Source organism: Bombina bombina, chromosome 4, assembly GCF_027579735.1.
Source record: "Bombina bombina isolate aBomBom1 chromosome 4, aBomBom1.pri, whole genome shotgun sequence".
NCBI lineage: Eukaryota > Metazoa > Chordata > Amphibia > Anura > Bombinatoridae > Bombina > Bombina bombina.
Genome location: NC_069502.1, coordinates 1,038,944,023 through 1,038,956,672, shown reverse-complemented (window position 1 = coordinate 1,038,956,672; position 12,650 = coordinate 1,038,944,023). Strand labels below are relative to the sequence as shown.

The following is a 12,650-nucleotide window of genomic DNA, read 5'->3' as shown; positions in this document are numbered from 1 at the left end:
ACCGCCGACCCCTATATTATATTTATTAACCCCTAATCTGCCCCCCACAACGTCGCCTCCACCTACCTACACTTATTAACCCCTAATCTGCCGACCGCAAAGCGCCGCCACCTACGTTATCCTTATGTACCCCTAATCTGCTGCCCCTAACACCGCCGACCCCTATATTATATTTATTAACCCCTAATCTGCCCCCCACAACGTCGCCTCCACCTGCCTACACTTATTAACCCCTAATCTGCTGACCGGAGCTCACCGCTATTCTAATAAATGTATTAACCCCTAAAGCTAAGTCTAACCCTAACACTAACACCCCCCTAAGTTAAATATAATTTACATCTAACGAAATTAATTAACTCTTATTAAATAAATCATTCCTATTTAAAGATAAATACTTACCTGTAAAATAAATCCTAATATAGCTACAATATAAATTATAATTATATTATAGCTATTTTAGGATTTATATTTATTTTACAGGTAACTTTGTATTTATTTTAACCAGGTACAGTAGCTATTAAATAGTTAAGAACTATTTAATAGCTACCTAGTTAAAATAATTACAAAATTACCTGTAAAATAAATCCTAACCTAAGTTACAATTAAACCTAACACTACACTATCAATAAATTAATTAAATAAACTACCTACAATTACCTACAATTAACCTAACACTACACTATCAATAAATTAATTAAATACAATTCCTACAAATAAATACAATTAAATAAACTAGCTAAAGTACAAAAAATAAAAAAGAACTAAGTTACAAAAAATAAAAAAATATTTACAAACATAATAAAAATATTACAACAATTTTAAACTAATTACACCTACTCTAAGCCCCCTAATAAAATAACAAAGCCCCCCAAAATAAAAAAATGCCCTACCCTATTCTATATTACTAAAGTTCAAAGCTCTTTTACCTTACCAGCCCTGAACAGGGCCCTTTGCGGGGCATGCCCCAAAGAATTCAGCTCTTTTGCCTGTAAAAAAAAAACATACAATACCCCCCCCCAACATTACAACCCACCACCCACATACCCCTAATCTAACCCAAACCCCCCTTAAATAAACCTAACACTAAGCCCCTGAAGATCTTCCTACCTTATCTTCACCCTGCCAGGTTCACCGATCCGTCCTGAAGAGCTCCTCCGATGTCCTGATCCAAGCCCAAGCCCAAGCAGGGGGCTGAAGAGGTCCATGATCCGGCTGAAGTCTTCATCCAAGCGGGAGCTGAAGAGGTCCATGATCCGGATGAAGTCTTCATCCAAGCGGGAGCTGAAGAGGTCCATGATCCGGATGAAGTCTTCTATCAACGGCATCTTCAATCTTCTTTCTTCCGGATCCATCTTGCAGACCTCCGACGCGGAACATCCTCTTCTCCCGACGCCTACTAGCCGAATGACGGTTCCTTTAAGGGACGTCATCCAAGATGGCGTCCCTCGAATTCCGATTGGCTGATAGGATTCTATCAGCCAATCGGAATTAAGGTAGGAATTAATGATCGGAACAGCCAATAGAATGCGAGCTCAATCTGATTGGCTGATTGGATCAGCCAATCGGATTGAACTTGATTCTGATTGGCTGATTCCATCAACCAATCAGAATATTCCTACCTTAATTCCGATTGGCTGATAGAATCCTATCAGCCAATCGGAATTCGAGGGACACCATCTTGGATGACGTCCCTTAAAGGAACCGTCATTCGGCTAGTAGGCGTCGGGAGAAGAGGATGTCCCACGTCGGAGGTCTGCAAGATGGATCCGGAAGAAAGAAGATTGAAGATGCCATTGATAGAAGACTTCATCCGGATCATGGACCTCTCCAGCTCCCGCTTGGATGAAGACTTCATCCGGATCATGGACCTCTTCAGCTCCTGCTTGGATGAAGACTTCAGCCGGATCATGGACCTCTTCAGCCCCCCGCTTGGGCTTGGATCAGGACATCGGAGGAGCTCTTCAGGACGGATCGGTGAACCTGGCAGGGTGAAGATAAGGTAGGAAGATCTTCAGGGGCTTAGTGTTAGGTTTATTTAAGGGGGGTTTGAGTTAGATTAGGGGTATGTGGGTGGTGGGTTGTAATGTTGGGGGGGGTATTGTATGTTTTTTTTTACAGGCAAATGAGTTGAATTCTTTGGGGCATGCCCCGCAAAGGGCCCTGTTCAGGGCTGGTAAGGTAAAAGAGCTTTGAACTTTAGTAATATAGAATAGGGTAGGGCATTTTTTTATTTTGGGGGGCTTTGTTATTTTATTAGGGGGCTTAGAGTAGGTGTAATTAGTTTAAAATTGTTGTAATATTTTTATTATGTTTGTAAATATTTTTTTATTTTTTGTAACTTAGTTCTTTTTTATTTTTTGTACTTTAGCTAGTTTATTTAATTGTATTTATTTGTAGGAATTGTATTTAATTAATTTATTGATACTGTAGTGTTAGGTTAATTGTAGGTAATTGTAGGTAGTTTATTTAATTAATTTATTGATAGTGTAGTGTTAGGTTTAATTGTAACTTAGGTTAGGATTTATTTTACAGATAATTTTGTAATTATTTTAACTATTTTAGCTATTAAATAGTTCTTAACTATTTAATAGCTATTGTACCTGGTTAAAATAAATACAAAGTTACCTGTAAAATAAATATAAATCCTAAAATAGCTATAATATAATTATAATTTATATTGTAGCTATATTAGGATTTATTTTACAGGTAAGTATTTAGCTTTAAATAGGAATAATTTATTTAATAAGAGTTAATTAATTTCGTTAGATTTAAATTATATTTAACTTAGGGGGGTGTTAGTGTTAGGGTTAGACTTAGCTTTAGGGGTTAATAAATTTATTAGAATAGCGGTGAGCTCCAGTCGGCAGATTAGGGGTAAATAATTGAAGTTAGGTGTCGGCGATGTTAGGGAGGGCAGATTAGGGGTTAATACTATTTATTATAGGGTTAGTGAGGCGGATTAGGGGTTAATAACTTTATTATAGTAGCGCTCAGGTCCGGTCGGCAGATTAGGGGTTAATAAGTGTAGGCAGGTGGAGGCGACGTTGTGGGGGGCAGATTAGGGGTTAATAAATATAATATAGGGGTCGGCGATGTTAGGGCAGCAGATTAGGGGTACATAGGGATAATGTAAGTAGCGGCGGTTTACGGAGCGGCAGATTAGGGGTTAATAATAATATGCAGGGGTCAGCGATAGCGGGGGCGGCAGATTAGGGGTTAATAATTGTAAGGCTAGGGGTGTTTAGACTCGGGGTACATGTTAGGGTGTTAGGTGCAGACGTAGGAAGTGTTTCCGCATAGCAAACAATGGGGCTGCGTTAAGAGCTGAACGCGGCTTTTTTGAAGGTGTTAGGTTTTTTTTCAGCTCAAACAGCCCCATTGTTTCCTATAGGAGAATCGTGCACAAGCACGTTTTTGAGGCTGGCCGCTTGCATAAGCAACTCTGGTATCGAGAGTTGAAGCTGCGTTAAAAATGCTCTACGCTCCTTTTTTGGAGCCTAACGCAGCCTTTATGTGGACTCTCAATACCAGAGTTATTTTTATGGTGCGGCCAGAAAAAAGCCGGCGTTAGTTTTTCGGGTCGTTACCGACAAAACTCCAAATCTAGCCGCTAGAAACTAAAGCTGTCAGTTTTTCAGTTTTATTTTAAATAAAAGAAATGCAATGTGCAATGTAATTTGTAAAAGATAAACATACATATACAAAGCATGACCCTAATTTGTTAAAGTTACCTAGAAACTGTGAAAGCACAATCAGAATTTGTAAAATCACAATCCTAAATACACTGCTGTATACAAAATAAAATACAAAATAGAAAATGCAAAATTTAAAGGTAATAACATTTTATCTGAAGTGTAAAGTAATATAGGATACAAAGCACAAAGTGTAAATTCAGTGCTATATAGCACTGGGCTAGTCTCTCCTTCATATACAAAAAAACAGGGAACACCCCTTGGAGAAGTAAAGCAAAATCTGCAATTTGAAATTTTCCCTAGGGATCTCGCTGTGCTGGAGGGCTTTCGATTAACAGGACCTTAGGGCCTGATGCATAAAGTTTTGCTGCTGCCAATGAGACATTGCCAATTTTATCCTGCAATATTTACGCCAGATGAAATGATCTAAAAATAGTGAGCTTACCCCCACCATACAGGTGATATACATTGAGCCATCTATTGTAAAGTATAGAATGATAAAGGTCAAAGGCATGGGGCAGGCATACATTTCAAATATGTTTACTTGTTATGTAATGTTTGTTTTTGAAATATGAACTGATTGTGGATAGTATGTCCCAATACATCACAGTATCTATTCTTTATTTTTTTTTTACAAATTTAATTACCGTATATATATTGCTGTCAAATTTGAGTGGCGTGACATGTATGTGTGAAGAAATTTGACATAGTTGTCGGATTCTATTCAAATCTTTCTAAAATACATGCAAAACATCACCTCATTATACACATTGTACACATTATCGCTATGAAATGCCCATCAAATGCCGATATGTTAAAAAATATGCGTATTAATTTTGCGTAATTAATTTTTAAATTGATTTATAACTAATTGTAAATTTTGGCTAATAACACCATAATTCCTAATACATTGCACATATGATTATAAGAATTTATAATGAGAATGAGAACTTCCTTATAATTTGCAAAGTCTGCAGCATAGATCATAGATTATTCAAGTAGCAACACCACTTCACACCGCAAAAACTCACAGTCCTTTGTGAAATAGCTTTCACACAAAAATGTGAACCCTTTAGATCATGACATTTGCCTTTGTATTGTAATAGTAAATAGATAGTTTTTCATTATAACAATGTTACAACAAGCTTTTTTATTCAGAAAGCTAAAAAAAAGTTAAAATACATTTAAAACAACTTCTTTTGGATTCTAATAAAAGAAAAAATAATTTAGGCCTTAATCGCAATATATACCGGGAGCTGCATTTCTTGGCTCTTTTTTGGGCTGAAAAGACGACTTTTTCATTCGTCAAGATCACAATAGTGTGTTTTCATCTGATTCTTGTACTCAATGGGGGATATCTATAAAAGCGTCAAACTATGTTGCATTCGCCGGCATCAATACGCTCGCCTAACATCGCGGTCGTGGATCTCAATGTTCAAATCAGCCAATAGGATTTCAGTAGCTTTCATCCTATTGGCTGATTTGAACAGCCAATAGGATTTCAGAAGCTCGCCTTCTATTGGCTGATTGAAATCTTTCAGCCAACAGGAATACAAGGGACGTCATCTTGGATTGCTTCACATGCATTGAAGTTCCAGTTTACGGCGGCAACCGTATGAAGAGGATGCTCCGCACCGGATGTCTTCAGGATGGACCCGCTCCACGCCAGCTTGATGAAGATAGAAGATGCCGTCTGGATGAGAACTTCGCCGGCTGGATGAAGATAGAAGAGGCCGTCTGGATGAGGACTTCGCCGTCTGGATGAAGATAGAAGAGGCCGCCTGTATGAAGACTTCTTGCTGCCTGGATGATGACTTCGCCGGCTGGATGGATCCTTCAAGCGGGACTTCAAGAACTGTAAGTGCATCGTCGGGGGTTAGTGTTAGGTTTTTTTAAGGGTTTTTTGGGTGGGTTTTATTTTTAGATTAGGGTCTGGGCAGTAAAAGAGCTAAATGCCCTTTTAAGGGCAATGCCCATACAAATGCCCTTTTCAGGGCAATGGGTAGCTTAGTTTTTTTTTTAGAGTTAGGGTTTTTATTTGAGGGGTTGGTTGGGTGGTGGGTTTTACTGTTGGGGGGTGTTTATATTTTTTTCTACAGGTAAAAGAGCTGATATCTTTGAGGCAATGCCCCACAAAAGGCCCTTTTAAGGGCTATTGGTAGTTTATTGTAGGCTAGGTTTTTTTTATTTTGGGGGGGCTTTTTTTATTTTGATAGGGCTATTAGATTAGGTGTAAAAATTATTATTTTTGATAATTTGTTTTTTTTTCTTCGTAATTTAGTGTTTGTTTGTTTTTTGTAACTTAATGTTTGTTTTTTATGTAATGTAGTACTTTTAATAATGTTTAATAGTATATTTAAATAATTTTAGTAGGGTTAGGTTTTTTTAATATGTAATTTAGTTTAATTAATTGGTAGTTTAATTTAATTTAATTTTAGTATAATAGTTAGGGTAGGTTAATTAATAGTTTCAAATTAGTTTTTTTTAATTCTACAGGTAAGTTTTAATTTATATTAAGATAGGGATCTTGTAATTTTAATTTAAAGTTAAGGGGTTGTTAAGTTTAGGGGTTAATAGCTTAATTTAGTTTTTTGCGATGTGGGGGGCTGACGGTTTAGGCTTTAATAGGTTTAGTTAATGGTGGTGATGTGGGAGGCCAGAGGATTAGGGGTTAATAAGTTTATTTAGTTGCGGCGGTGTCGGGGAGCGGCGAAATAGGGGTTAATAAATTTTATTTAGGTGTTGACGATGTTGGGGGCGGCAGATGTGGGGTGTTTCGACTCAGGGTTTATGTTAGGGTGTTAGATGTAAACATAACTTTTTTTCTACCATAGAAATCAATGGGGTATACTTCATTCTCTTGCAGCATCGAACATAAGCTTTCGGTGCTTTCAGACTCCTATTAATTTCTATGGCATCTGCGGCCTCAAGGGTGGCGAATTGAAAACCAGTTAAGCTGCGTCCGAATAGCCGCGAGCGTACCTGTTAGAAGTTTGATAAATGGGAAAAAGTGTCAAATAGAGCCGAATGTGTAGTCGGAACATCTGTAATGACGTAAGCATCGATCTGCGTCGGATTGAGACCAGCGGATTGTATGTTATGTCACAAATTTCAATTTTTGCCTGTCTTGAGGCTTTGATAACTAGGTTGGATCAATCTCGCAACAATTATGATGCAGAATTCCGGTGTATTTGCGGTTGACACTTTGATAGATAGGCCTCAATGGGTTTTCAAGATTAAATGAAATGTTCATATGTCCTAAAAATCAAATGCAAGTGGCCTTAACAGTTCTGAGTCATACTTGATGATGGAGCCCAAATGGCTTCATATAGCCCTAACTTGTCTCAAGGTAATCTGAACGAAACACTGGGCACTAGAATGGAAAACTGTGAGGTCAAAGAAATAAAAGAGAAATTGCTTGTTTCTATCTCTGGTGTATTGGCTTATGACACCTACACACTTGATTCTTTATCAGAAGACTACCTTTTGCTCAACTCATCAGATAGTTGGAGCAGAGACTTTAGAATTGCACAGTGATAAAACTGCTGAGAGGTGACATCATGTAAAAGTTGGGTGCAGAAAAACTGCAGTATAGGTGGCCACATGAGCATATGTCAGGCTGATGAGATATATGTTGTAGCACAAGTCTGCCCACTTGACCCAATGCCCTCAATGATAAACCAAGAACATTTTTTGTTGTAGAATAACTGAAGGTCATATGGCTAAAAAAATACACTATGTAACCTTAAGATGATATTTTGATGAATGGCGCTTGTACTTTATTATTTAATAACCAGGAGTGAGTTGTGTTTGTTTAGCAATATTTGTCCTGTCAAATCTGTATGTATTGAAAACAGGTAACACTATAAACATGATAAAACATTTTAAAGTAAAAAATATATAGAACAAATGATATCATCATTTATTATTTATATTTATCTGCTATAGATTGTATAGAGATAGTAACTAGAGTTTGCTATTAACTTAACTTGGAAAGCAATGTGCACATAGCTTCAAGTAAACATTTACTATTAAATGCAGGTTATATGTTTTAATACGCAAGCACCTTTAATATTTCATAGCATACCTTGTATGTGTTACAATGTCCGTCAATGCTCCACCTTCAAGGAATTCCATAACGACCCACAGTTCGTCACCAACCAAATAGCTATTATACATATCCACAACATTCTCATGATGATAATCCCTCATTATCACAACCTGCGCATACAAAGGACATGAGAAGTGATATAGCCTAAAATAATTGTTATTTGCTAAGAAAAAATAAATAGAACTCTTTATTGGTGATAAAAGTAAATTGGAAAGTTGTTTAAAATTACATGCCCTACTTGAAACATGAAAGTTTTTTTTGGACTTGACTGTCCCTTTAATTCAAGGAGCTTGTACAAATAAACTAAGGTTAGAGTTGACAATGAAGGGATATGCATTCATGTATTATTTTAAAATGAAGTCAGAGATGGAAACATAGGTAATGACAACAATGCGGTAAAAGTCTTACTTTCCATTAATTCAGGTTAGGAATACAAGATAGTATCTATCACTATTAAACCTAATTATCCAGCAGATGCTGTAGTCATTGGAAAGGAACATAGTCATATACAAGGAATAACTACAAACATGTCTTTATTGCTCTAAAATAAATGTATGCAGAACAAAACAAATCCGCTGTTAAATAAAGTGACTACTAATTTTAAATGAAATTTCTTCCATAATAAAAAGGTGTAAGACTTATCTACAGAATTATATGGTCAGCTGAGTTGCTGGGTGCTGGTATTGGCCATTGAAGGGAAAAAAATCCTAATCATGAGAAAACAATTGAGACCTTGGGCGCCATGTACTAAGCTTCGAAGTGACCGTCCGTCTGTATTTCCGCGTCAAAATTCACTCACGATCTGCTTCTCGTATGTACCAATCTGCGATCTGCTCGAAAAACCACTATTTTCATCAGCGATCGTAATTTTACTCAACTCATCGTTCCGAAGCCTTTTTCCACTTACTACATGTTCGATCGCACGTAAATTCGCTGTAATCGGAAATTATGAATGTTACAACTAATCCGCCCGCTCCAACTTTCACTGTATCTTCGCGTGATTTGCTTCGCGACCATTTAGGTAGCGAATACAATAGAAAACTATAGGGGGTATCAACCTGACGCCAGGTAGAAGTACTTAAGTGAAAGGACTAGACTACTATTGTAGCATTATTGGTTTTTGGATCAGTGAATGAAGATGGAGACACTTTTACACATGTTTCTTTTCCGATTAATTCAATTACGAGGAAGAAGGGCTATACAGGCACCGGTTGACAACTTGCAAAGAAGGAGAGGTAGAAGAATTAGAGTCCCTAGAGTTTTCCTTCCACGTATGGGTTTGGAAAGCATTTCTGATCGAGAGATTATCCAGAGATTCCGTTTGGACAGAGAAGCTATTATGCAACTTTACAATGAAATAGCAGAATACCTTGAACCAATGACAGCGCGTTCACAAGCCATACCCGAACTATTAAAACTGTTGGCAGCCTTACACTTTTTTGCCACCGGTTCATTCCAAGCTGTGTCTAGCGTTATAATTGGCATCAGCCAGTCTGCTTTTTCGAGGCACCTAACCAAAGTTATTGATGCTTTGATGGTCGTCTTTCCAAGGTACGTGTGCCTTCCAGCGACTCCAGAAGAGTGGCAATCTGTGAAGTCTAATTTTTATAGAATGGCCGGAATGCCCAATGTACTTGGAGCCATCGATTGCACCCATGTTGCAGTCAAACCATCCCGAGAACGTGAGGAAGTTTTCAGGAACAGAAAACAGTACCATTCCCTCAATGTTCAGATGGTGTGTGACCATAACATGCAAAAAATGCACATTCTTATACAAAATGCACATTCTTATACAAAATGCACATTCTTATACATGTCAGCAGCCAGACGTTGCCGCTTGTCTGGCGATTATGACACCTAGATCGTCACGTGGGTAAAGAACTAAACCAATCAGGTCGCAGACTGCTTCTTAACTTTGCTCTTTCGCGCCGAACGAAGCTTCAAAGTTATCAATAATCCGATTGTCTTCGACACACAATAGACGCGAAATTTTACGGCTTGGTTTTTAGTACATTCATGTAACGAAGTGCCATCCGCATGGTGCGAATGCCGGCGGGTTATTTCGATACGGTCTGTGCGAAAAAATTGACGCCTTAGTACATGGCGCCCCTTATATGAACTAATTCGAATTATTAGGTTAGATTTTCTTTGATATTAATAAAATAGAAATGCATTCTTAAAAGGGGTACGCAATTTAGGTTTTCGCTAAGAAAATAAGCTTAATTAAAAATAGGACAAACAAATTAACCAAAAAAAACCACATCAGGCCAAGGATCACTGCTCTAGAAATGAACATTATATGAAGATGTTATTAGTAGTAAACATTTTCTGAAGCAATTTAACCCCTTAATGACCACATCACTTTTCCATTTTCTGTCCGTTTGGGACCAAGGCTATTTTTACATTTTTGCGGTGTTTGTGTTTAGCTGTAATTTTCCTCTTGCTCATTTACTGTACCCACACATATTATATACCGTTTTTCTCGCCATTAAATGGACTTTCCAAAGATACCATTATTTTCATCATATCTTATAATTTATTGTAAAAAAAATTATAAAATATGAGAAAAAAATGGAAAAAACACACTTTTTCTAACTTTGACCCCCAAAATCTGTTACACATCTACAACCACCAAAAAACACCCATGCTAAATATTTTCTAAATTTTGTCCTGAGTTTAGAAATAACCAATGTTTACATGTTCTTTGCTTTTTTTGCAAGCTATAGGGCCATAAATACAAGTAGCACTTTGCTATTTCCAAACCATTTTATTCAAGATTAGCGCTAGTTACATTGGGACACTGATATCTTTCAGGAATCCCTGAATATGCCTTAACATGTATATATTTTTTTTTAGAAGACATCCCAAAGTATTGATCTAGGCCAATTTTGGTATATTTCATGCCACCATTTCACCGCCAAATGCGATCAAATACAAAAAATCGTTCACTTTTTCACAAACTTTCGGTTTCTCACTGAAATTATTTACAAACAGCTTGTGCAATTATGGCATAAATGGTTGTAAATTTTTCTCTGGGATCCCCTTTGTTCAGAAATAGCAGATATATATGGCTTTGGCATTGCTTTTTGGTAATTAGAAGGCCGCTAAATGCCGCTGCGCACCACACGTGTATTATGCCCAGCAGTGCAGGGGTTAATTAGGGAGCTTGTAGGGTTAATTTTAGCTTTATTCTAGTGTAGCAGACAACCCAAAGTATTGATCTAGGCCCATTTTGGTATATTTCATGCCACCATTTCACCGCCAAATGCGATCAAATAAAAAAAAAAGTTCCCTTTTTCACAAACTTTTTGTTTCTCACTGAAATTATTTACAAACAGCTTGTGCAATTATGACATAAATGGTTGTAAATTTTTCTCTGTGATCCCCTTTGTTCAGAAATAGCAGACACATATGGCTTTGGCGTTGCTTTTTGGTACTTAGGCCGCTAAATGCGCATCACACGTATTATGGCTAGCAGTGAAGGGGTTAATTAGGTAGCTTGTAGGGAGCTTGCAGGGTTAATTTTAGCTTTAGTGTAGAGCTTAGCCTCCCACCTGAAACATCAGACCCCCTGATCCCTCCCAAACAGCTCTCTTCCCTCCCCCACCCCACAATTGTCCCCGCCATCTTAAGTACTGGCAGAAACTGCCAGTACTAAAATAAAAGCTATATTTGGGCTTTTTTTTTTAAAAAGAAAAGGCATATTTACATATGCTGCTCTGTAGGACCCCCCTTTAGCCCCCAAACTGACTGATCCCCCACCAAACAGCTCTCTAACTCTCCCCCTCTGTCTTAATGGCCGCCATCTTGGGTACTGGCAGCTGTCTGCCAGTACCCAGTTTAGAATAAAATTGGTGATTTTTAAATTTTTCCCCTTTTCTGTAGTGTAGCACCCTGCCCCACCAAAGACCAACCCCCCACCCCCTCCTAGATACCTTCGATTTATATTTTTTTTCCCATTAAAATACCCCTTTCTCAAACTTTTATACAGTTATATTTTCTGTAGTGTAGCGTTCCCACCCGCTCCCGCCCCGTGCACGCGCCCGCCCGCCGCCCCCGTGCACGCGCGCGCGCCCCCCCCATCGGCTCTGCCCCTGATCCCGCCCCCCTCTACATTACCCGGCCCATCGATGGCCGCCCACCCGCCTCCCAAGTCGGCTCCCACCCACCAACGATACCGGCCATCGATGTCCGGTGCAGAGAGGGCCACAGAGTGGCTCTCTCTGCATCGGATGGCCATCTAGCGTTATTGCAGGATGCCTCCATATCGAGGCATCACTGCAATAACCGGAAAGCAGCTGGAAGCGAGCAGGATCGCTTCCAGCTGCTTTCCACACCGAGGACGTGCAGGGTACGTCCTCAGGCGTTAACTGCCTTTTTTTTGAGGACGTACCCTGCACGTCCTCGGTCATTAAGGGGTTAAGCAGTTCACATAATTTGACCACACATCTGTATAATTGTACAATACTACTTAAAGCTATAACTATATCGAAACCTGAAAATATACGATTGTATTTCTATGAGTTAGTAGTTTACACTGCACCCAGGATCTATTTCTTGCTCTGTGAATTATAGCACATACAGACACAAATATAAAGTTAAGGAGTTCCTAAAAAATACCAATGCACTTACTAAATAACTTATCAGATGTTTTAATTACTGAATTTTATACATTTGTAAAGAGATTATCTTAATGCATAATTATCCTGGTAGTTAAATATTTAAATTTAAATAAAGCAAAAAGCAATATGAAATAAAGGGACGCAAAACCCCAAATTTTTCCTTTGTGATTCAGACAGAGGGGCCGATTTACTAAAGTGTGGATGGACATGCTACAATGTAGCGTA

The 12,650-nt window shown here is 38.2% G+C and overlaps 1 protein-coding gene across 1 annotated transcript in view; it reads right to left on the bottom strand.

Annotated features, from left to right (window-relative positions):
• PAK5 (p21 (RAC1) activated kinase 5) overlaps window positions 1–12,650 on the bottom strand; it is a 306,571-nt gene that overhangs the window by 31,012 nt on the left and 262,909 nt on the right. Inside the window, exon 4 of the mRNA XM_053712157.1 lies at window positions 7,780–7,913. Within this exon, the coding sequence (XP_053568132.1) occupies window positions 7,780–7,913 (134 nt within the window). The remainder of the gene's footprint in view (window positions 1–7,779; window positions 7,914–12,650) is intronic.